At 51.9% G+C, this 24,216-nt stretch overlaps 8 protein-coding genes across 8 annotated transcripts; 3 read left to right on the top strand and 5 right to left on the bottom strand.

The window, feature by feature from the left end:
• The first annotated feature begins 435 nt into the window (after positions 1-435).
• On the top strand, positions 436-2,166 carry BO95DRAFT_519115 (actin-binding ADF family protein). Its single transcript, XM_025592007.1, has 6 exons — positions 436-756; positions 877-933; positions 999-1,009; positions 1,092-1,352; positions 1,427-1,475; positions 1,544-2,166. Exons 2-6 carry the CDS (start codon positions 928-930, stop codon positions 1,682-1,684), a joined length of 468 nt encoding a protein of 155 aa, XP_025436501.1. The 5' UTR covers positions 436-756; positions 877-927; the 3' UTR covers positions 1,685-2,166.
• Positions 2,167-2,619: 453 nt separating this feature from the next.
• Positions 2,620-3,915, top strand: BO95DRAFT_401422 (cytochrome c oxidase subunit IV family protein; the record flags this gene model as incomplete). Its single annotated transcript, XM_025583866.1, has 3 exons — positions 2,620-2,929; positions 3,027-3,220; positions 3,333-3,915. 3 exons carry the CDS (start codon positions 2,620-2,622, stop codon positions 3,420-3,422), a joined length of 594 nt encoding a protein of 197 aa, XP_025436500.1. The 3' UTR covers positions 3,423-3,915.
• A 1,075-nt stretch (positions 3,916-4,990) lies between these two features.
• On the top strand, positions 4,991-7,886 carry BO95DRAFT_477567 (F1F0 ATP synthase subunit beta; the record flags this gene model as incomplete). Its single annotated transcript, XM_025589993.1, has 7 exons — positions 4,991-5,020; positions 5,546-5,642; positions 5,807-5,892; positions 5,978-6,020; positions 6,158-6,474; positions 6,533-7,382; positions 7,442-7,886. The coding sequence occupies 7 exons, from the start codon at positions 4,991-4,993 to the stop codon at positions 7,522-7,524; spliced, it is 1,506 nt and encodes a 501-aa protein (XP_025436499.1). The 3' UTR covers positions 7,525-7,886.
• A 294-nt stretch (positions 7,887-8,180) lies between these two features.
• Positions 8,181-11,234, bottom strand: BO95DRAFT_448340 (1,4-alpha-glucan branching enzyme GLC3). The gene is made up of 8 exons (XM_025587824.1): positions 11,027-11,234; positions 10,825-10,949; positions 10,577-10,676; positions 10,397-10,509; positions 9,632-10,323; positions 9,243-9,578; positions 8,518-9,148; positions 8,181-8,401 (listed from the first exon to the last, which is right to left on the bottom strand). The coding sequence occupies exons 1-8, from the start codon at positions 11,058-11,060 to the stop codon at positions 8,375-8,377; spliced, it is 2,058 nt and encodes a 685-aa protein (XP_025436498.1). The 5' UTR covers positions 11,061-11,234; the 3' UTR covers positions 8,181-8,374.
• Positions 11,235-11,895: 661 nt separating this feature from the next.
• On the bottom strand, positions 11,896-13,928 carry rhgB (putative extracellular rhamnogalacturonase). The gene is made up of 4 exons (XM_025581944.1): positions 13,117-13,928; positions 13,025-13,063; positions 12,768-12,969; positions 11,896-12,702 (listed from the first exon to the last, which is right to left on the bottom strand). The coding sequence occupies exons 1-4, from the start codon at positions 13,750-13,752 to the stop codon at positions 11,915-11,917; spliced, it is 1,665 nt and encodes a 554-aa protein (XP_025436497.1). The 5' UTR covers positions 13,753-13,928; the 3' UTR covers positions 11,896-11,914.
• Positions 13,929-14,995: 1,067 nt separating this feature from the next.
• Positions 14,996-16,349, bottom strand: BO95DRAFT_33695 (uncharacterized protein). The gene is made up of 2 exons (XM_025581942.1): positions 15,271-16,349; positions 14,996-15,197 (listed from the first exon to the last, which is right to left on the bottom strand). Exon 1 carries the CDS (start codon positions 16,168-16,170, stop codon positions 15,274-15,276), a length of 897 nt encoding a protein of 298 aa, XP_025436496.1. The 5' UTR covers positions 16,171-16,349; the 3' UTR covers positions 14,996-15,197; positions 15,271-15,273.
• A 553-nt stretch (positions 16,350-16,902) lies between these two features.
• On the bottom strand, positions 16,903-17,863 carry BO95DRAFT_448336 (uncharacterized protein). Its single transcript, XM_025587823.1, has 2 exons — positions 17,274-17,863; positions 16,903-17,199 (listed from the first exon to the last, which is right to left on the bottom strand). Exon 1 carries the CDS (start codon positions 17,575-17,577, stop codon positions 17,329-17,331), a length of 249 nt encoding a protein of 82 aa, XP_025436495.1. The 5' UTR covers positions 17,578-17,863; the 3' UTR covers positions 16,903-17,199; positions 17,274-17,328.
• A 1,007-nt stretch (positions 17,864-18,870) lies between these two features.
• Positions 18,871-21,414, bottom strand: BO95DRAFT_376726 (alpha-1,2-mannosidase family protein; the record flags this gene model as incomplete). Its single annotated transcript, XM_025583222.1, has 5 exons — positions 18,871-19,327; positions 19,385-20,151; positions 20,207-20,645; positions 20,698-21,243; positions 21,329-21,414. The coding sequence occupies 5 exons, from the start codon at positions 21,412-21,414 to the stop codon at positions 18,871-18,873; spliced, it is 2,295 nt and encodes a 764-aa protein (XP_025436494.1).
• Between the last annotated feature and the right edge of the window lie 2,802 nt (positions 21,415-24,216).

The following is a 24,216-nucleotide window of genomic DNA, read 5'->3' as shown; positions in this document are numbered from 1 at the left end:
GCAGCCTTACCAAGACCGGACTGACGTGATATCACTGGGCTAGCCGGGGCTAGTTCCATGGTTAGCCACCCATCAACGGCGGTTTACTCCGGCGCGAAAACAAAATTCATTTTGGCTGCAGCTCCGAGAATAGAACGAGGGACTGACTGTCACTGCGGTCAATAGATTGTGATTAGGCTACTCAAGCGACATGGCTTTGTGTGAGCTCTCCATACAAGTTAGATGGGGTAGGTATTGGATTTGTGGTAACTAAATGAGGAACTGGTCTGCCAAAGCTGCAGGCACAAGGCTGCAGACAAGGCGCATTATGCGGGATGTTGCTGGTGGTGGTGGTGATGGTGATGCCTGCCCATGCTATAATAATACAGCACTGCTAGTCACCGGTGGGCATTCAACCTCCCCTTTCCCCTAGGCTGTAACCTAACTGGGTAGAGTCTTAGACTAACTTAGAACTCACTGCCACTCCGTCATCGCCCAGCAAATTCAGGGGGAAGAGTGGAAAGAGAAAATGGCGGCTGGTGGTGCGATGGGACGAATCACGTGGCAGGACCCCCACTGCCCGCCCGCCGCCGCTGGAGCGCAAAGCACAACAAGTAAATGCCCCTCTATCTCCATCTCGGCTCTCATTCCCCTCTCTTCCCCCCCCCATTATTACCACTATTCTTCCCTTCTCAAATCCCCCTCACCCTCACCCTCTCTCTTCCAATTTCTTCCGCCTTTCTCGAATATTACCTTAGTAGGTTGTTTCAGTGTTCGGTAAGTCGCCCTTTCAGTTCCTCCTCAGCTCGGGGCCTTCTTACTGCAGTCACCGACCGTGCTGTGACGACAGAGGACAAATAGGGGAATCTGGCCGACTGACATCGCGTGCCTGCGCAGGTTATCCACTAGCCCACTTCCCCCATCTCAACTCTAGAACTATAATCTATCATGTCGGTAAGTACATTCTTCTCTTGGTTGGCTATAATTCGAACTAAGCTGATCCCTTCACTATCTTCTAGCTCGCATCTGGGTATGTTGATACTTGGCTCCGTCGGGAGTGGTGGGGAGCTCGGTGTCTCCGGGACCACGCTGACATCGCCGTGCCCAAACAGTGTTTCCATCGCGGATGAGTGCATCACTGCATTCAACGACTTCCGCATGAGCGGAGGCTCCAAGACAGACAAGACCAAGTTCATCATCTTCAAGATCGCCGACAACAAGAAGGAAGTCGTCATCGACGAGTCCTCCAAGGACGAGGACTACGAGGTCTTCCGCAGCAAGCTCGAGGCTGCTAAGGACAGCAAGGGTAACCCCGCTCCCCGCTACGCCGTCTATGATGTGGAATACGAGCTCGGCGGTGGTGAGGGCAAGAGGTACGATGATCGCCTGCGCTCCTTGCGGGTCCGCCGAAGCATAGGTTTCCTAACTTTCTTTTCCCTCGATACAGAAGCAAGATCATCTTCATCTCTTGGGTCCCCAGCGACGCTCCCACTCTCGTATGTTTCCAATCGTAATCTGTTTCTGGTGGCCGACGGACTTTCGAATACTGACGCTGGTTCCCTAGTGGTCCATGATTTACGCCAGCACCCGCGAAAACTTGAAGAACGCCCTCAACATCCACAACTCCATCCACGCTGACGACAAGTCCGACATTGAGTGGAAGACCGTCCTGGCCGAGGCCAGCGGTGGCAAGGCTGGTAAATAAATGACGGTGCCGGCTGGGTCCGGACCAGGGTAACTATGCTGGTTGTTACATCGCAACGCATCATCTCGAATCGCGGCGGAACCAGGAACGAAACAGTTCTCTCCGAGTCTCCTGGCACACTCTTAGTTCAATATGAGATTGTTACGACCTGACTCTGCTTTGTTCTCTTTTCCTATACATAGTTACCGTATAATCTTGAGCGATTCTGGCAATTTGTGGGGTTGACACCGACTGGGCAGGGATTATTCGTGCTTGTTTGTTCAGCGTTCGCGTGTACAGAATAGGTTACTGTTGGCCACCATGGAGAAGGACTGGCGCGGTGGGTGTAAAGTCAGCACTCGGAATTACATCCGGGTCATCAAAAGTCGGAGATCGTGCTCTCTCCCTTCTCTTGCGATGGCGTTGTAAAGTGACTGACGTAGCTGACGGCTCTCTTGAGCGTGCGGAATAAATAGAATTCCGAGTTCCCTTCAATTCTGACAGTCCGGGATACAAGAGTATCGTTACTAGTCATAGTATCCAGTAGAATAAACCTGCACTAGAGCGCCAAGCCAAGAAAACAATCATGATCACGGGTGAAACCCCTTATCAATATCATGGACATCGCCTGATGTTCTTAGTTCTTGGGGGACAAGAGGGATTCAGTCAGACGGGCAAAGGCGGACGGGCGGTCGGGACGGGTTTTGGTCACAGGCCAATGAGAGTGGTGGTAAAATGGACTAAGCTAGCCTGTCCGGATACTCGACTTTCCACCTCAAACCACAGATCATCGAACGTCTTCGTCCCCCCCCCATCGCGACTCTTTCGTCACCCCTCCACTCCACCATCCCCAACGTCCACCATCCTCCTTTATCGAGGAATCGCTCCTCTTACTCCTGGAGAGTTGATTTCTACCGTTGATTGATCGCCAGACGCCCCGTCATCCATCGCACACAATGTTCGCTCAGTCCATCTCTCGGGCCGCTGCTCGCAGCTCGGCCATGCCCACCGCTGCCATTCGCTCCTACCGCACGGCCTCGAGCCCAATGGCTTGCCTGAACGCTCGTCCCCAGGCTGAGAAGCAGACCATTGCTTCCCAGCAGACCCGCGCCGCTTCCGAGCATGCCATCTCGAATCCCACACTCGCCGGTATCGAGAAGCGCTGGGAGGCCATGCCCCCCCAGGAGCAGGCCGACCTGTGGATGCAGCTCAGAGACCGCATGCAGGCTGACTGGCACCAGTTGACCCTCCAGGAGAAGAAGGCTGGTATGTTCTCTCAGTCCGCCTGAGATGGCATTTTTCTGGTTGCTGGCTGGCGCAGACAGAATTTTGCTGACGGGTTCTGTTCTTCCCCACAATATAGCCTACTTCATCTCTTTCGGTAACCACGGTCCCCGCACTCTGCCCCCCAAGGGTGAGGCCTTCAGAATCTTCGTCAAGGTCCTCCAGTACTGCTCCATTGGCGTCGGTCTCTTCTACGCCGTCCACTACTTCGCCAAGCCCCTCCCCAAGACCATGAGCAAGGAGTGGCAGGAGGCTAGCAACGAATACGCTCTCGTAAGTCCCTCATATGCATTCTGCGCTCCTTTGTACCCCCCTTTTCTTCTTCGAAAGGAGGGATCCCTGATCTATACGAACAATTACTGATCTGGTTTTTCCCACCCAACAGCGCGAGAAGATCAACCCCATCTACGGCATCAGCTCCGAGGGTTATGAGGGCAAGGGCTTCGTCCAGAGCCCTCCCGCTGAGAAGCAATAAATTCCCGGACAAATCCTCGGGATTGAAGGTAGAACGATTGGACGAGTTGCAGGCGGCAGCGTTGGCTTGATTGATGGTTAACCCGACTCCTGCCTGCTCCGATACGCACCCTCTGATCATGGCGGATGGGTGACCATCCATCCAGCTTGGACACCTGCTCTCGCACATGTTTTGTTTGTCAAACGTCAAGCCCAAAAAGACCCCTCTGTACCTCGTACTGTGCCATAATCAATGTATCTCCTTTGTAGCCTTAGATCGGGGTTTTTGGTTTTGCTTTTTAGTTTTGGTTTTTCTGTGTGTAAGGTACAGTACCTGTGCAAGTGCCATCAGGTTGTCCAATTGCCGAAGAAGTTATATCATATAAAATTGGAAGGGCTTTTTTTCCGACATATGTATACTCAATGGCTACAGGTGAACCAAGAAACCCGATATCAGATTTGAGGGAAGACGGCTCCTACCACTAGCTGGGTTGGTAGGTGCTTTGAGCTCCTACCTAGTACCCAGTAATGTAAAATGTGTGCGGCTCTAACTGGAAACGTCATTGTTACAACAAGACCGGTACGGACGAGTACAAAGCTAAGCGATGTTTTATCGGGTTGCATGCAATTGAGTTTTTTTGGATTTCCCAGCCTCATCCGACCATCGGTCTAGGTTGCTAGGGAACTACGAGCTTTGATTGTTCCCCTACGTGTCGTCGTTATCGTATCAATGTTAAGATCGAGCTTGCTTTTCGAGACACCGCTAGACCGAGGAGCTTGGGGCCAAGGAGCGAAGAGACAGAGATGGGTTGAAATTGAAAGGAAGAAAACCGGAATGGGAAATCACGGGAACACGTCAGATTTTTTTTTTTTTCGTTGCGGTTGCGGTTTGTCCGATACCGTCGCTTGTTTTCTGGCTGTATGAATGAATGGATGCAATGCGGTGCGTGCATGTCTTGTTATGTTGTCGGAGCAACCACTTGCTTTTCAAGGTACATACATGTAGGGGAGAGGTTTGGGAAGTTGGATGAGATGAATGAAGGTGGTAGATGACAATAAGAGAATTGAGAATACTTGTTTGTAAAATAGAATCAAGCTCATTGGTATTTAAACATAAAGTAGGAAGTATATATCCATCGTTGAAGGGCAATGAAGGAGGGGGGATGGGGGGGGGGGCTGGCCGGGGTTCCAGTTGGTAAGTTAATAGATAGTATCCGGACTGGTGCCAAGTCCGATCCCCCATTTTGTGTGCGAAACTGCCCCCGATGGATTGGGATTGTTACCCCAACTCAGGGCACGGTTTGGGTTCGATCATGGTTGCCAGGTGCGCAGCTGGACTACTCGGACGGACGGGAAGAGCAATGAGCATGGATGGTTACGGAGTAGTTAGTACGGAGAGTCAAGGTAGTGAAAAGAGGAGAAGGAGGAAATGGATTGGATTAGCCTGAATGGACCAGGTAACTTAAGGTACATGTTCTCATACATGTACCTTTGTATACACAGTATAGTTTACATCGGAGCTACTTGCCCTTTCTACCTGGTCATTACAAGCTGCGGTCTGCACAGCAGCCAGTCAGTCTGCGACTCTGCATGCATGCATGCGTAATTGATGCATCTCCGGTAAGTACCAATACCCGTCCAGTACATACTGTACTGTACAACTGGCCAGAAAACACACACAAAAGCGCGTTGCTCGGTACATCACGGGATCGTCGGCAAAACCGCCCCGGAAAGGCTAAGCCGGACACAATCGGCCAAGCGTGGGTTCCACCTCAACTGAACCTGACCTCCTCTCTGTCTCTCTCTCAACCTCTTCCCTTCCCTTTTCCTCTCTTTCTCCCTCTCTTTTCCCTTTCCCCCCATCCTCCCCTTTGACCTCCCTCTATACCCATTTCGCTCTTCAACACCATCATCATGTTCAAGAGGTATACTACTACTCCAGACCCTGTCCATCCCCCCCAGCTTAGACCTTCCCCCATCCCCCACCATTACTTTTCTTTTTCCTATTGTTGTTCCATCCTTCCCAATGATCAAAGAACCTTGAACTAACCTTGGGCTTGTTCCTTCTTCCACAGCGGTCTTGCCCGGACCTTCGGGAGGGCTGCTTTTGCTCGGCCTACCCCCGTTGCCCGTCGCGCTTTCCAGCCCAAGACCAACGGTCTTCCCTCCCTTGCCCGTCTGGCCAGCACTGAGGCTTCCTCCGTTGGCAAGATTCACCAGGTCATCGGTGCCGTCGTTGACGGTATGTTCCAACTTGCTCCCTGCCTTCCCGCTGCCAAAAAAAAAAAATAAAAAACCCTGCCGGCGGCTACGCGAAAATCTTTTCCGACCGCGATACCATCCCCAATTCCATCAAAAACGACTCAATGGCCATCAAAGAACATAATCTCTGACTCCCGACTACAGTTAAGTTCGACGGCGAGAAGCTCCCCGCCATTCTCAACGCCATTGAGACCGAGAACAACGGCCAGAAGCTCGTGCTTGAGGTTGCTGTATGTCCACCACCACCACTACCACCACTTACCAGTTCGACATATATATCACATCAAAGCTTTTGATAGCTAACCCCAGCATTAGCAACACTTGGGTGAGAATGTCGTTCGTACTATTGCCATGGACGGTAAGCTTCACCTACCTTGCACCACCAGCCACCGTGGAAAGATCTCGATATTCGACCTCCTTCGTCGTTATCCCTTCCAATGCGTGGGCTCGGTGTCAACATCTGTCGTGCTGGTTCCCTAACGCGTCTGTTCCCAGGTACCGAGGGTCTGACCCGTGGTGCTGCCGCCCGTGACACTGGTGCTCCCATCACCATCCCCGTCGGCCCTGGCACTCTCGGCCGTATCGTCAACGTCACTGGTGACCCCATTGACGAGCGTGGTCCCATCAAGGCCGACAAGTTCCGTCCCATCCACACTGAGGCTCCTGCCTTCACTGAGCAGTCCACCACTGCTGAGATTCTCGTCACTGGTATCAAGGTCGTCGATCTCCTTGCCCCCTACGCCCGTGGTGGTAAGATTGGTCTCTTCGGTGGTGCCGGTGTCGGTAAGACCGTCTTCATCCAGGAGTTGATCGTAAGTTCTTGTCTGGCCTCGAATTTCGCCCGAGAACGTGGACTAATCCAGCTTGCAGAACAACATCGCCAAGGCCCACGGTGGTTACTCCGTCTTCACTGGTGTCGGTGAGCGTACTCGTGAGGGTAACGATCTGTACCACGAAATGCAGGAGACTGGTGTCATTCAGCTCGAGGGTGAATCCAAGGTCGCCCTTGTGTTCGGTCAGATGAACGAGCCCCCAGGTGCCCGTGCCCGTGTCGCCCTTACCGGTCTGACCATCGCCGAGTACTTCCGTGACGAGGAGGGTCAGGATGTGCTGCTCTTCATTGACAACATTTTCCGTTTCACTCAGGCCGGTTCTGAGGTGTCTGCCCTTCTGGGTCGTATTCCCTCTGCCGTCGGTTACCAACCTACTCTGGCCGTCGACATGGGTGGTATGCAGGAGCGTATTACCACCACCACCAAGGGTTCCATTACCTCCGTCCAGGCCGTCTACGTGCCCGCTGACGATTTGACTGACCCTGCCCCCGCCACCACCTTCGCTCACTTGGACGCCACCACTGTCTTGTCCCGTGGTATCTCTGAGTTGGGTATCTACCCTGCCGTCGACCCTCTCGACTCCAAGTCCCGTATGCTCGACGCCCGTATTGTCGGTCAGGACCACTACGACACCGCCACCCGTGTCCAGCAGATGCTCCAGGAGTACAAGTCCCTCCAGGATATCATTGCCATTCTGGGTATGGACGAACTGTCTGAGGCTGACAAGCTTACCGTCGAGCGTGCCCGTAAGCTCCAGCGTTTCCTGTCCCAGCCCTTCACCGTCGCCCAGGTCTTCACTGGTATCGAGGGTAAGCTGGTCGACCTCAAGGACACCATCCGCAGTTTCAAGGCTATCATCAGCGGAGAGGGTGATGACCTTCCTGAGGGTAAGTTAAATCTTCGTTTCCTGTGTTGATCATGAGATCCTTGCTGACTGATTTTCCAGCTGCTTTCTACATGGTTGGTGACTTCGAGTCTGCCCGTGCCAAGGGTGAGAAGATCTTGGCCGAGCTCGAGAACAAGGCCTAAATGTAATATTGTTTTTAAGCGCCCTTTTCCTTTTTTGTTAGACATGGACTACCTTTCTTCCATGATCCGATTTCCATCGATGCCTGTACAGTACTCGAATTGAGAAAAGGGAGTTATGAGAGAAAGGATTTTGATCAAGTCCAACGATTCATAAAGGAAGCAGGAGCACTTGGAGGCAATCCCTCATCCCCGAGCCGGGATGGAGACTTCCCGGCTTGTGTTACACTACGTGCTCATGTAAGTAAGTTAAAATGACCACCATCAGCCTCATACCCGCCGGGCTGAGACAATTGTACTCTTTTCTTTTGTTGGGATTATCTGTCAGTTCGTAGTTAGCATGGTAATGACATCTCTGTAACGCTTAATTCTTGCCACGTAGCTTCTTGCTGCAGTCTCTCTCTCCATACTCCGTATTTAATAACAGTGAACAGCCCAGCCGTGAGCTAGTCCATCACTTACCCCATCTTTCTACTCCGTACTACCCGCCACCTTTGACCCGAGTGGGGACAATACATGCCATTGGGAAGGAAGCCTGGGTCATGACTCCATTACTTAGTCTTTCCTCACAAGTCTCCAATATCGCTGGCCGCGGCAGCCCCCCCCTCTTCCTCCCTCTTCGGTACAGTACTTAATCATCTCCAAACGCACAAGGCATACTTCAGTCTATTTATTGCATTGCTTGCTTCTTTGCTATTATATCAACACGAGTAGCTTAACAAAATAAACAATCGAGAAACAAAGAATTTGTCAATCGCTAGGAAAATCGATGGATAGATAGGTAGGTATTAGATCCGGAGGGTGCCAGCTGCCCTGCCGAGGACGTTCCCTCTTGGGACGTGGGACCAGGCTCTTAGAGGGTGTCTTCCAGCGCGAGGACCTGTACAGTCAATGATTCCTTGTTAGCATCCGAGAATACACCAGGAAGTAAAGAAGTAAGAGGTGGCGGGGGATATGGGACAAAAGGGCAAGAAGCAAGAACAAGAGCAAGCTTACCAAGGCGGTCCGCGTGGGGATATAAACCTGCAGGTAGTTGCGACGGCCATTCCACTCGAAGTCGGTGGTGAAGAAGCGCGTCTCCTTGTCGTTGCGGCCGAAGCCGCCGAAGGCCTTGTCGTCGCTGTCCAGCACGATGCGGTAGGTGCCGGCTTGCTCGACGCCGACGCGGTAGTCGGTGAAGCTGTTCGTGGGGTGGAAGTTGAAGATCCAGAGGAGGCCGGCGCGCTCGAAGACGAGGACTTTGTCGCCCTCGTGCTTGAGGCTGACGTACGCCTGCGGTGCGTGCAGCCAGCCGTACTTGTCCTCGGTGAGCTGCATGGCGCGGTCGAACTCGTTCAGGAACTGGTAGCGCAGGAGGTGGTCCTCGGTCAGGTTGAGCTGGCGGCGGGCGTACCAGAACGAGTTGTTGTTGCCCGCGCGGGGGAAGTCGAGCCACTCCGGGTGGCCGAATTCGTTGCCCTCGAAGTTGAGATACCCTTCGCCGCCCAGGGCGTGGGTGACCAGGCGGAGCAGCTTGTGCAGGGACATCCCGCGTTCGATGATCGGGGTCAGTTCGGTGAGGATGGACATGTGCGTGTACATCTCCTTGTCGCAGAGCCACATCATGAGGGTCTTGTCGCCAACGAGACTAGTTTAGAGCCAGATGCATTAGTTCAATTGTTCGAGGGGGCGGGAGGGAAGGTTGAATGATAAGTGCTTTAGTGGTATGGAGGCAGACTCACGCTTGGTCGTGGCTCTCAGCATAGGCAATAGTTTTCTCGCCGTGGCGGCGGTTGGTCAGGGTGAAAGCCAGGTTGCCGATATCCCATTGGTCATCGGACTTCTCCTTCAGGAGCTTGATGTACATGTCGGGGATGGCCATGGCGAGACGGTAGTCAAAGCCAACTCCACCCAACGAGTGAGGTAGGCACAAGGCTGGCATGCCAGATACGTCCTCGGCTACCGTGATGCAGTTGGGGTAGATGTTGTGGAGCATCTCGTTAGCAAGAGTCAAGTACATGACACCTTCGTCGTCGACGGCGGGCCCAAAATACTCGTGATAACCGCCAGAGAAACCACTTCTTCAAGTTAGTCCTTGTATTGAGAACGGTGTGGTTGGGGGTGGACGCACGTTCCAATACCGTGATGCGTGTACAGCATGCTGGTAACACCATCGAACCGGAATCCATCAAAGCCATATTCTTCCATCCAGAACCGCAGGTTACTCAAGAGGAAGCGCAGCACCTCATGGTGTCCGTAATTGAACAGTCGACTGTCCCACAGCTCATGCTGACCTTTCCCTCCAGAGTGGAAGTATAGGTGGTCCGTGCCGTCGAACATGTTTAGGCCATCCATCACGTTCTTGGAAGCATGACTGTGCACCACATCCAGAAGCACCACGAGACCCAGGCTGTGCGCGGTGTCGACCAGCTCTTTCAAGTCCTCCGGCGGGCCGTAGCGACTGCTTGCCGCGAAGAAGCTGTTGACCTGGTACCCGAAGCTGGCGTAGTACGCGTGCTCCATGATGGCCATGAGCTGGATGGCATTGTAGCCCAGATACTTGATCCGAGGCAGCATGTTCTTGGTGAACTCCTTGTAGGTTGCCACCTTGGTCTCCGGGGAGGAGATGCCGACGTGTGCCTCGTAGATCCGCAGACTCTCGGGCTTTGTCGGACGCTGGTGCTTGAAGTGATACCGCTCGGCCTCGGGAGGGTTCCAGAACACCGACTCGTAGGTCGGGGAAACGCTCAGATCTTGTACGACGCGCTTGATCCAGGCAGGTATACGGTAGATTCGCTCCCCACCGCGTGTGACCATCGTGATCTGCGACGAGAGAAATCAGCCTTATCGTGCAACAACACCACCAGCCGGGGGTCTTGTTTTGGTTCAGCCGCACCTTGATCTTACTGTCATGGGGAATGGCTGGAGCCCCATCTTTAGCTGGTACTGTGACCTCCCAAACACCAAAGTCATTCTGCTTCATCGGATTCGCCTTGATGTCCCAATTGTCTGCCCAGCGGCCCCTTTGTTCAGTAATTCGCTCCATTGACTTCAAGGAAATAACACAGAGACGTACTGAACTCGCCAACTAATTGGGCCTCAACGGCCCCCGGGGCCCATTCCCTGTAAATAACATCCCCGTTCTCGGCGACATTGAGGCCGAATTTCTCATAGCCCTATCGGTTTTCAACCCGACGGTTTTTTGTCAGTGGAATGCGGGATGATTCGGGACTCTTAGTAGATAAGGCAAGATAAGTTCGATCGGACCCGCGATCAGCTCGCGGGGTATGGTGTTTGGTAAAGAAAATAAAATCAAGTAAGTACCCTGCTGAACTTTTCCAAGCCTCCCTCGTGGTCATTGATCGTTTTGACCCAATGCTCCACAAACTCGAATCTACGTTTGAGAGCGTCGCGGTGCGGCTCGAGCCATGGGTCGAGCTGGATGACACCTGAATCAAAAAGGATGAGCGATGATCAGCAAGCTTCAGGTTATAAAGGTTAAGGGGGAAGGAAAAGTCTCACTCACCGGTGCCATCTGCGGGTGCTGAGTCCGAAGCCATTTAGACAGGTTAGAGAGACGTGATACTTCGGATCGGAGGCAGAAACCGGATTGAAGTAGAGCGAAACGAACAACAACGTCCAGCACTTTTGGGAAAGTTTAGATCGAATGGGGAGTCAGTGATGAAAAGAAAAAGAAAAAAAGACAAAAGACAAGGAAGAGAGAGAGGGGGGGGGGGGGGGGGGGGGGAGGCGAAAGAGGATAAGTTAGGTTGAGCGTTGAGGAGGGTAAGGTAGCTCCAAGAGCACATGCGGGGGTGGCAGTAGCAGCAGCAGCAGCAGCAGCAAACAATCTAAGGACGGTCGAGGCCAAAGCTCCCCCCATCTGTACCATACGAGTCTAGTGCGGGATTCATTCCTGCTTCGGAGTTGCGGGTGACATCACCCCCGCTTGCTGTAAGCCGGCCACTTTCCCCTCAATTTCCCCTCGGTCGGCAGCGAAGATAATTTTCAATTGCCTAAGGATGAAAATCAAGGCTCTATCCTGGAATAACTATCAAGCTCATATCAATCAATGTATGTGCTGGATGCAGTATAATCTCTCAAATGTGGTGATCTCAACTGGTGTCAAGGCCCAGGTCCAGGTCCATGTCCAAGCTCAGGGGCGATAAGGTTACATCCAGGCACCGGCTGGAACCACTTCCCGCATGCAGCAGGACGCACCAAAAAGGGTCGCAAGACAATTCATTGGATTTGTTCTATGCTATATATTATATTATCATTCTCAGTGGGACAGGCTTGTAGGCAACACTGGTCTATTGCAAATTCTCCCTGCCTGTCATTTTTGGGGGACAGTCGCTGTGCAACCAGGCTGCTAATCTCATTTCACAGCAGAGTTGGAAATCGATCTAACATCCTAAGCGTTGCAGCCACCCACTTCCTCTTCCTGGGACTCGCCCCATCCCTGTCCCTGCTGCCACTGACCTCCCTGGTGGTGCTTGCTAGACGAGCTAGACGAGCTAGACGAGCTGGGGGCACTGGTAATCTGTTCCTGAGCGCTGCTCACAGAGGTGGTGGCAACGAACTCAGCAGCACTGGTGGCCGCAACGTACTCAGAGGTGGAGGACGACGACGACGAAAAAGAAGAAGAAGACTTCACAGCGCTGGTAGCCGAGCTAGCAGCCGAGCTAGTAGCACGAGCTGCGCTGGTCGCAGGGGTACCGTGGCTAGCGCCAGAAGAGGACAAGGACATCAGGGCGCTGTAGGGAGTAGCGCCGGGGTAGAAGGAAGTGGGAATGGTAGGGATCGGAATAGAAAGGGTGGTGTCGAAGGCCGCAGTCAGATCGGCAGCCATCGTGGTGGCGGAGTAGCCCGAGGGAGCAGAGCTCACAGTGGTGGTAGAGGCGGAATAAGCGGCGTGGTCGTCACTGTCCTTCAGACAGAATCCAGATCCATAGGCACTCTGGCAGGAGTACCACTGCACGCTGCCCTTCTCAGTCCACATGGCGAAATCCTCAATGGTGATGTCGTAGCAAGGAGCACCGGTAGGGCAGATCATCTTGATGGGTCCACGGGTCAGACCGTATTCTTCAGTGCCCTTCCAGTTCTTGATCGTGAAGTTGCTCATCTGGATTCCATCGCCCTCCACAGTGCTCATACTGGCCCACGCACTGTCGATGTCAAGGGAATAGGCGTTACCGTGACCTAATAAGTGAAATGACGGTCAACACTCGTCTTCGTAGTCAATGAGGCAGCGTCTGAATACATACCAATGAAGTTCTCAAGGACGACGTTCTCAATGAATCCACTTCCACCGTTGCTCTTGATCAACATCATGTTGTTCGAGTTCCAGGTGTAGATGTTACGGTAGGTGATATCGGTGACGTTGGTATCGGTTCCGAAGGAGCCCATGCCGCAGCCACCACTCCAGTTGCAGTAGATGTTCTCGACCAGGATGTTGTGTGCCGGGCTCTGCAGGTCTCGTCAGGATTTCATCTTTGATATGGTTCAGAACACAGAGTCCTACCTTGATCGTAACGCACTCATCCTTGTTCGTCACTTCGATCTATGTGATGCTGTTAGCCTCAGTCAGATTGCAAGACTTGAAGATATCCTCACATCGTGGATCCAGATGTTGTCACTCCACACGTCAATGCCATCAAGACCACCGTGGTTACCACCACGAATGGCCATGTTGTAGACTTCACCATTGGTGCAAGTGTCGATCGAGAAGTGGAAAGCAGGCGAATCGACCAGAATGATATCGTGAACCGAGAAATCCGTAGTATCCCACACGCGCAGCAGGCGAGGGCCGGAGTAATTGTCATCCTTGTGTAGCTCGTAGCCCAGACCCTGGATGGCCCCCTTAGAGTTGCTGCTGAAGAGTTCGAAGTCGCTGGTGTGCTCGATCATGATCATGTTTCCGCCCTCCGTGCTGTCACGGTAAATGGTACCGTCCAGCTGCAAGGCCCAGGCTGAACCTCCGGCCAACTTGACCCAGGTGGACATCGCATAGTCACCCTCGGGGATATAGACCAATCCGCCCGTCTTGCAGTCGGCAAAGGCAGAGGCCAAGGGAGTGCCCAGGTCGGTCGATTTGTCCGCCTTGGCTCCGTAATCGAGAACATTACAGGTTTTGGTGGCAGCCTTGGTACTGGCCGAAGTCAATGGTCCAACAGAACCGCTCAACTGCGCAGCAGCGAGAAGGGGCGCCAGGCCCACGGCGGCAAAAAGAGAGAGTTTGTCGACAAGCATGATGCCGTGCCGATTTGGTGATGAAGAAGCGAAAATGAACGAGAGAAACAAAGAATCAACAAAGAAAAGAGTGTAGTAGAGACGTCTGTCAAAGAGTGTACATGAAAAGAAAGGAAATTGAGAGTATGGGTCACCGAGTCCACGTCAGCGAGCCTTTGCCTGACTCTTTATATCAGAAAAGCATTCCATCGTAGCGGCCATTTGCCGACAGCGGTTTGTCGTTTGAGCTAACCGCCTTGCAGCCGCTTAGAATTCTTCTTTGAAGTCTTGAGCCGCGTGGAGAGTGGAAACCAAGGAACAGGAGACGTCTCGGTTGTCCTTAGTCGATAGGCTACTCCCCCATTGATCGAGTAATGCTATTCTTGACAGCACACAACGGGGCAGCTTGCCCAACTAGGCAAAACCTGGCCCAACTTAAAACCATCAGCGTCGGTCATACACTTGGTGCGATGGAGTTCGCGGAGCCACTATGGAGAGCCAGGTCCTGGATTTGGAGTATGGTGAGCAGGCTCTGGACCCTGACTCAAATAGATTAAGTCCCCCCCTGATGGGCGCGGGTTGACATCGGCTAAATCAGCGTGGCTTGAGCTTCGGATTGTCTTTAGATAAGGGCTAAAGAGTTCAGAGCACTGGAATCTCCGACTTTTGAATGATTGAACGTTTTCAGTCACTATGTAAATAAGAAGGTATAACAAGACGTGGAAAGAGTAGTAATGGTAGTGAAACGATGAGAGATGAGAGAGATGAGAGTTGGAAAGGGAAGGTGCCGAAGTCGGCGGGAAGAACTCCTACTAGCAAGTTTCAATCTTTCTTCTCACCAGAATTGAAGTGGTCGATGAATGGATGGTCCGCTCACCTGAAACACCAGGGCCACTTAGCCCTACCCCAACAACAATCTCCACGCCTATTCCCCTGGAGGCTATTGGAGGCTGGGCATTGCTCAGGGGCCGAACTGCTTGTCACAACTTACTCTCCTGATCACTCATCACTGATCATTTAATGACATAGAGGATCGCGGAGGACGGATATTCCGTGTCTGTCCCGTAGTCCATCATTCCGTTCCCGGCCAGCCGAAGTGGTCAAACCTCCTTAGGGCTGTCGAGCTCCATCGTTCAGACGTCCGTCTCAGTTCCCTGAAACAGATCGCCGGTGTGGCTAGGATACGCAGTGAATTGTGGGATAGACTCGGCGAAAATCGGTGGGAATCACAGTAACTCGTAAAATTAGATTAAATCTATATAGTCTGGGGTTTCTCCCAATATATGCAAAACCGACACCCCCGGCTGGATCGCATAGATACACCAGAATGAGATAGATACACTGTAGCTTGTTCGTTGCTATACATGGTCGGTTACCCATCGGGCCATCACACCGACGTTATCGAAAAGAGAAAGGGTATCTGGAACAGGTCGAATATTGGCGCGGCGTCCACCAAGCATGGTTCCCTGGAAAGAGCAAAAAATACGTTAGTCTCGTTCAAATTCCTTTTCCCATACTTGCAGAACCAGCACCACTCACCATTTACAGGTTGTCACCAACAGTGCCGACAATAGTGCCGACCGAGGTGCCAACACCAGGAAGTCCGAGGCTGCTGACGAGGCCAGTAACTTCAGGAGACAGCTGAATGAGAAGATAGGAGCCATCCTGACCAACAACGGTGAGGAGCTGCTCGACGGGGGTGCTGAGGTCCTTGAGAAGGTCACCGATGCTGCCAGCGGTCTTGACGATGCTGCCAACCGAGGTGCCAACACTGGGGAGACCGAGATTGGCGACGAGGGAAGCGACAGAGGGGCTAAGCTGGACGAGAAGGCGCTTGGCGTTAGGGCCGGTGACCTCAAGGACGTTCTTGACCTGGGGGGCAAGATCCTGAACAATCTCGCCGTTGGAGCGCTTCAGGTTCTGACCCAGAGTACCGACAACAGTTCCGACTGGGGTACCGACACCAGGCAGGCCGAGACCGGAGACAAGAGCGGTGACGGAGGGGTCGAGCTGAATGAGAAGAACACCGCCATCCTGACCAACAACGGTGAGCAGACCCTCGAGGGGCTGAGCGAGGTCGGTCAGCAGGTCACCGAGGCTAGAAGCAGATTGAACAACGCTGCCAACAGCGACTCCGACGCCGGGCAGGCCGAGGCTGGAGAGAAGACCAGTGACATCAGGGCTCAACTCGATGAGGAGCTGCTTGGCATCAGGTCCAGTGACGGTGAGGATCTGCTTGACATTGCCGCCCAGGTCCTGAACGACATGGCCGCTAGCAGAGCCGGCAGCACCAGAGGGAGCAACGGCGCCGCTGGAGACAGAAGAGCCGGAAGAGGAGATAGACTTGGTGACCTGAGTGAGCTCAGACAAGCTGCCGGCAGGGGCGGCGATGGTGGAAGTGGCCAGAGCGGCGAGAACAGCGAGGAAAGCAGCCTTCATTGTGATGATTTGCGTGATAGGAAAATAAGAGAGGAAAGTATGTTGATTAAGGTATAGTAAGTATTAACAAGGAATGACAGGAAGTTGGACTTCGAAAAGGAGTGAATGATTCGCTGCTGGATGAGAAAAGAATAGAGAAGGATGGGTGGTGAAGACCTTCTTTATATACCAAAGCTGGAGCAGAAAGATGATCCCAGGTCGCTGGCTCACATTCTGTGTTGAGGAGGGCTTAGGAGTGTAGGATGATGATGGATCGACAGCAATTGCCTAACCTGTAGCTTCTGCTCAGGGGAGCCAGAGAATGAAGCTGACGAGCTGCCTCGTTGTGGAGACGGATTGGCATAGGATAATGATGATCATAGTCTGTTTATCCTCTCAGGGTTTACACCGTTTGAACTTTACCTGTGATCATCAGGTACGGTCAAGTAAAGACATATCAAGATCCGCGTTGGCTGCATCTTGCTTGCATGGTCATGATCTCAAGACTTCCAACCACAGTGTTGGAGGTTAGCGATGAACATAATTTGGGCTTTAGAAAAGCGCACGACATACGTGAGCATCAAGCAAGGTACGAAATAAAGCCGATTGCTCATTCATCACAGTTCACGAGGTCCGCTGATCTTCACTCAAATCGCATGCAGCCTTCGGAACAAATCCCGCCACTGCCATTGTGATCTGCGCTTTCTTTACTGTCCCACCACGCGGTGGCTGAGAGCCACACTTTCGGATCAAAGGAGCTTTTCCGATGCAATGCTGACCTACTACTGGCTTGAATGATACGCATACCTTTCTTGATTCGAGCTAGAAACTCAAAGCGCGGTGATGCCGGATAGTAAGCCGAAACTGCCTAGGACATGTGAGCAATTGACCAGAGCACAGAATCCATGCAGACTCGACAAATGTTTCTGGATCGAGCGACTACAACCAGAAGGTCATTTGTAATCATCCTGGCATGTATGCACTTATATGCATCTAGCAAGTTAAGATTTGGTATACCGTTTTCCTCGATGGAAGCGACGATGCAGTATTCTATGCGCCGAGAATGAATGAACCCGGGGAGCTAGGAGCCTTCTTTCAGAGATCCAATTAAGAGAGACGCTTACCTGCGATTCATGTTTCTCAGCCAGCTGAAGGTCTCTAGCAACTACTGAGCCGTCCCTAAGAACCCTTTCTCCACGAAGGTGGAGATCTCGAGGGTAGGAAACCACGGGTCGTGCTCGTATAGTCTACAAACTGATCGACCTTGCCTGTCAGCGTTTCAGTAACCAATCCAAAGACAAGATCGGCTCGGCAGTAGTCCTTGCGAACATCTCCGCGGTCTCCACACCCCGACAATAGGGAAATATAGCCCCCCAGGGCAGCAAATGCAGCTCGACCCTCGAGGACGATTGACTTTGCTAGTGGCATGCCGCTACTGTGATTAAGGTTTCGCCTTCCGCAGCATGCAGTACCAAGTACATCAATACAGTACAGGGCCTGGGAAGTGGCTGGAGTTGCAGCTGCTGCCGATCAGGGTAAAACAAAGATGTCGTGCTCGGAATCACACCAATGTGCTCATACTCGCTAACGCTCTTGAGAAACTGCCGATTGTGATTCGCTATGCGGTTGTGAGTAACAGTCGCGTGTTTTCGATCTGTGGCTGTCTGACAGTAAGTCAAAGATGTAGTCAACCGGTCCAGTAGGGTGGCTGTACTGTAGACGGACTGACATAGAGTTGGTCAAGGTTGAGCACGGTGAAAGGCAAAAGTGCTCTTCATGTTACAAGCGCAAGAGTAGCACCACGTGGAGGGACTGCAGGTTCTGAGAATTGAACACATCCCAGGGAAAGGGTAAACAATAGAATAGTTTATCCAGGGAGCCAAAAGGCGTCATTGACCAGGCATTGGGATTGTGATCTGCTCTGGAGTGGACTGGGGTGGACTGAAGTGGACTGAAGTGGACTGAAGTGGACTGGAGTGGACTGGAGTGGACTGGAGTGGAGGTGATCGCGCGTGAGGTTGCTTGTTTCGAAGGCGCTAAACCAGGTACAGTACATGCCTTGGAGCCTGAGCTGGGAAGGACCCGTAGGCCCCCGGGTCGGCTGGGCTGTAAGCTCTATGGCGGAGAAGACCACTTCCAAGTTCGCGCCTGCTCCCCCGTCAACCTACACCTCCCACTTGATGAATTTAGTCACAACCGTCAGATTCTTTGATGCTCATAAGTCCACGAGACATACTTGAACCAACATCCTCCTGATGTGTACTTGGTTCCCACGCCGCAATTTAGTTACGATTCTGATTGTGCTTGTGCAGGAGCCCCGTTAAGGGGTAGTTTCCGAAGTCCCGAATAGTTGCCGATAAACGCGGCGATCTTCTAGAACTGGAACTGCGGTGATCGACCATTCTTCCTTCTCCTGGCACTTCCGGGCGCTTCTCTGGGGCAGATCGTATTGAGATGATGATCTACACAATTACAATTGTCCGCACTGGGTCATCATTTCTGCTCCATAACACTAAGAAAAGAAAATATTTGCAAGTCCTGCTTTACCCATTTCTAGGCAAGTCCTTCGTCTACGTCTACTGACGGAGTTGAGAACTACGGGTGTTGACCGCAGCCTCATTATGGTCCGAACTGTACCACTGACAGAGCTCTCAGGGTGGCCCCAATTCGATCAGAAAAGTGTCTTACTTCCTATGTTCATGGAAAAGAGTTATGATGTATTTACGAAGCTGGACTTGGGGGCAATTCGCCAGTGAACCAGCCACTTGCCGTCTGCCCAAGTTCAAAGTCCAGCGTTCCACCTTCAGCGAATATGTCCTCCCACGCCAACCAGCTCTTCTTCCAGTCTTTCCCATTCAACTTGAGCGACTGCACATAAATATCGCCTCCGCCATTGCCGTCACCGCCAGTGGCAGTGACACTCAATGTCTTTCCCTCTCCAAGGTCGATGGTAAGGGACTCAAACCAAGGGGAATGGATGAAGAAAGTCGACTGCCCAGTAATAGGGTACAGCCCAATCATGTTCCATAGTATCCAAGTCTGCATAGCACCCGCGTCACTATTTCCAGGAAGACCTGACGCACTCGTACCATAGTACGATTTAGCGACACTGCGCGACCGTGCAACGGACAGATCTTGTTGGCCGATATAATGATATAGGTAGGGGACATTGAACATGCTAAGCACATGAATCAGTTTGCGCATCCGTGATTTTGATCTGAGGACACGGACTTACGGTTCGTTCGTTGGATCAAAAATGATACCACTGGAACCACTGGCCCCGTCGGTAAACATGGTGTCAAGCCGTTTCTGTACGGTTTCATTTCCTCCCATCCACTCAATCATCTTCTCCATATCATGGATGGCATTCAAAGAGTATGCCCAGCTGCTGGCCTCATAATAAGGATCGCCCCAGTAGCCACTGTCGCCCAAGGGATCGGTCTCCATGAAACCCGTCTCATTGCGAGGAACCACGAAACCAGAGAACCCAAGCGAGGTCTGCTCGGGATTCCAGTGGTTGCGCCAGTTGCGCGACCGGTTCAGATACTTCGTCGCATCTTCCTCCTTTCCCAACCCCGAGGCAACCTGGTATAGACCAAAGTCATTACAGGAATATTCCACTGCCCGTGTGACCGATCGGGAGTATCTGGGTGTGATAAACCCTAAGCGAAGCCAGTCCGGTAACGCACCTCGACCCTCCTTAGTCGAGGAGTCAGGAGCCTGGGGATCGACCGGAGAATTGGCAGGCGTTACTTCCGCATCTTTGACCATCGCCTTGTATCCATCTTCCCAATTCACCGCGCCACGTATCCCTTTGACATAAGCATCTGCAAGGATGTTATCGGCATTGGAGCCTCCTTGAGTGCGCCCGTTATAATTGGAAGAGCGAGCGTCCGGCATGTAGCCTTCGAAGCGCCAGATATCGATAAGTGACCGTATTTGCTCCTCATAGGCAGTTGGCTGCAAAATCTGCATGAGAGCAGTTGAGCAGCGGAAGAGATCCTTGAATCATGTGAGCGATGCACTTCCTTCTCGGACTACTCAAGGAGATACTCACCCAAAATGTGAATATGTCCTGATAGTAGGGTTCCGAGGACGACCATCCAGGGTTCTCGCCCGTTTGGTTAGTCGGGATCAAGTGCATGAAATAAAGCGATGTATACAGTAGCTTGAGAGTTGTTTCATTGGTGTTGCTGGTTGTCACCTTGGACAAGACCTTGGACTCCCATTCCTCTTGAGCTTCAGCGACGACAGAAACGAAATCTTTGTCTTCCGGTATTTCATCATTGACGTTCCTGCAGGCCTGTTCGGTGCTGATCCAAGATATTCCTACTCGTGATGTCACAGAGGTATCCTGGAATGTGTACACCGCCCCAACGCGAGTCGAGCCTGAGCTAGACGACGCAAAGCCACTGTTCTGTCGAACACTGCCATCTGCATCCGTCCCCACATAGGTTCGATTACTGACAGGAGCAGCATCGAAGTAACCACCTGGTCTTCTATGAGCGCCGTTCCAAGGACTTCCGACGCAAGGAGAAAGGAGGGGACATACAGAAATAGATCGACCAGTCAGGTGAGCGGTTCCAGCCATTGTCATAAACACCATGACCTTCATAGTGCCCGTCCGGGAAGACAGTGATGTTGCCGCCTTTATAGCCCTGACTCAGTCCCATCCCTCTATAGGACGGCAAGACATGCGAAACATCAATGAGGACGTTTGCCATAGAGCCCAGAGGGAAGGTATAACGGTAGATTCCCGCGTGGGCGGACGCGCTCAATTGCACCACCGTCCCCTCGGAGGTCTGAGCTTGGTAATAACCCACCGCCGCTTTGTCCGTGCCTGTACGGCCCACGGTGATGTTGGAGAGCGGGTTGGTGATGTGCCCTGTAAGCGGCAGCTGCGAGACTGTGCCGTACTTGGGTGCACCGCCTGTGCCCTGTTCGTGCATCATACTGAACCCGGAGAACTCGCCATTGGGCAGATAGCCGGAGTAGGCGTCTGTCCCAGAGACATAGAGGTCAGGGCCCAGTTTCACCATACCAAAAGGACGCGCAGCGCCAGGGAAGTCGTTCCCGCCATTTTGCGTGCCCAAACTGGAATATGCCACCATTAGCTGTCTTCCCCTTCCTTCTGTTTGACTCTCGACGCGGGGTCAGTACGAGAGCTATAGCGACTTACAATAAATCTACATGAGAACTCAAATTCGCAGACCGCACAACTGGTCCAAGCACGGACCAAATCAGAAGAGAGTGCCAGCAACCCATTGCTGAGGTGACTGAGCTGCGGCAGACAGGCAACAAATATCGTCTTGGGTCTTCAATTTCTTTGCCCACTTTGGGGAGAAAGCCTCGAGAATTTATCCTACAAAAGAGTGGACAGCTAGTAATAGTACTAGCTAGCTAACGGATTCTCTGGTCGTCCATCAGACCAGCCCTCTCTTCGTCAAGATACAGAGACTGACATCAGAGACAGTCGCGAGGGCGGGGAATCGAACGCGAAGATTCAGGGTAGACAGTACCGATTGGAGTTCCTTGAAAGAAAGTGTCGATCGTGCTCAAGTACTTGATGATGTGATTGATAGGGGGAGGGGGGTTTAATCCACTGAGTGCATTGGAAGTCAGCACATGCTGTGGTCACCAGCAAACGCCTCTCGTCTGTCCCTTTAAAGAGTGCCCCATCCACTGGTCAGGAGCTGGACATCCCAGTGTCCGTGTGGGGAAAGGAGGGGGTACAGTAGAATGGGACTAAACCAAGGGACTGATGCACTATAGATATAATCATGCATCCATGGTCTGTCGGGTGCTTGCAAAAGTGGACGGTAGGCCCTGAAATGTGAGCTCATCACACGGGTAGACTTCTAGATAGGCTTCTAGACTGCAAAAATACATCATTGAAAGCAAGTGTAATGGCAATCATGGCCAATAGCAAACTGGACCGAAAAGAAAAGGAACGTCAGGAACGCATTCCTGAATACTCCGTATTTGTTGTAAACTGTGCTGGTATGGCCGTCCTGCCTGTCAAGGGATGGAAAGGGAGGGAGGGAAGGGAGGCCAACAAAACATGAATGAATTCAATCATTGAGAGCTATAATACAGTACATGATTAGGTGCAACATCAGTCTGCAGAAAATCAGCCATACAAATTCAACCTTCATATCAGATCCTATTCCGGATGAATGCTCAGGGCACCTAGTATAGGTTTTAGGCCAAAGACTCAAGATTCAGAAATCCCGCCGGGTGGGAAGATCACGAACCAGTCATAGCCCAAAAAGGAGCACATGGCCCCGTCCTCACCCTTGACTAGACTACTAGACTAGTGACTTTATAGGATTCTAGGTCAGCTCTCCAGGCTCCCTTTCTCTGTCCCTTTAAGTTACTCCCTGCTTTCCCAACCTTCCTAGGTATGTAGTCATCCTTCAGTCCCTAGTCTAAGTAGTCCGAACCACTATCCTCCCTTGCTCGGGTGCAACGCTAAGTGGACTACGATGGGTGGGTTTTTTTTTTCTCCATGATACGATATGGGAATCCCGGTCGGTCTGTTATTCTCACTCATCCTCATATATCGCATCGGGCCAAACTTTGCAGATGATCAGGAGCTGTGCCTGGCCGGCTCTTCAAGATGTCCCGTGGTTTGTGTTCCGACGGGAGAGGAAGACTGTTTGTTTGGGTTTCTGGGCCAATGATTCGGCCACATGCTTCGGTGACTCCCGGTCAGGGGGAGGATGAACAGGGCCACTAACTATGGTGTGATTATGTCAATTCTGACTAAGAATAGTCCCGGGGTAACTATGCTTGAATCAAGCCGGTAACCACACTTGCATGCGGGATTCTTGTCGAATGTTTCAAGTGAAGAGCTGGTTACGGGAAATATATCACTGTGCAGATGGCTGCTGCTATCCTGATGGCAAGGCTGATGTAGCGGAGAGAGAAAATGCTTACTGGTACTATTATGACTTTGTGGTGTTGAGAGGCCGATGCATTTATATATTGTTGGTAGCAGGATGCCTGCTAGACTGTTGGAAGATCACATGCAGTACCTGTGAGGCCCCTCTCATCTGATATGTGTTTTTACATCTACTCGGTAAGGTGCCTTGAGAACGTAAAAGTGGAACTGGATTAGATAATTTGAGATCTGCCGGTTTTATCACAACCCATGATTGGCATTCGTGGAAGAGCTTCAGATCATGCCTATAGACGAAGCGGTAAAGGTAAATGAAGGTGGTCATGAAAAGTTGCCACTGGCCCACATTTACGTTCTGAAGGCACCCCGGCATAGTACTAGCATGGTTGACTTTATCAGTATTCCAGAAGAGACTTCTACTGACCTACCATTTACCACATTGCCACCCGACATCCTCTCTTTTCAATTCAACATCTGTAGGACAATCGATGTCGTTACCACAGCTATGCTCCCGGTGGATGAGTAGTCGGTGGGATATAACAGCGCCCGAATATATCTGATGCATCCCAGGCACAGTGGCTACTAGAAGCCCAGTCCGCCAAGACAGTGCAGCCTTATAACTCGCTATAAAGTGCATGCAACAATCCCGCTTCCCTAATAAGCATACATCCATTTAATGCTCGAACGGGCGATATATGAGGGCTGGCTTGCTTCACTCCTTAGTGGCAGACGATCGAGAATAACCACTCTGTCTCGCTAGAGAAGTATCGTAATCGAGATCGTAGTCATCGTCATCGCCCGGAGAAGTCTACGCATCGATAACGATATTGTGCTCTTGTATGGTAGCTGTCTCTCTCGTACGCATCGTGGGCTCTCTGGTTCCTGTAGTTGACACCTCCGCATTAGGCTCATGTACATTGTTTGATGGTGACGAGAGCGGGCTTACATGTCCGTGTATGGATGCATACTCGTAAGCTGTTGTTCAAGTGTGCAAGATGGATAAGAGCCTAGCCGGCCAGAGTGTTGCATGATTGTTGGCATTACAAAAGATGCCTTTTCCACGTATAGCCGACATATATCTAAATTAGCGAAAGCGCCATGCTTGCCGAATGATCCATTGAAGAAAGAAGGACCAAGTGAATGTAAGGTGAATTGGGCGGAAGTAT

This window comes from Aspergillus brunneoviolaceus (genome assembly GCF_003184695.1).
Source record: "Aspergillus brunneoviolaceus CBS 621.78 unplaced genomic scaffold BO95scaffold_115, whole genome shotgun sequence".
NCBI lineage: Eukaryota > Fungi > Ascomycota > Eurotiomycetes > Eurotiales > Aspergillaceae > Aspergillus > Aspergillus brunneoviolaceus.
This window is presented reverse-complemented; position numbering and strand designations above follow the sequence as displayed.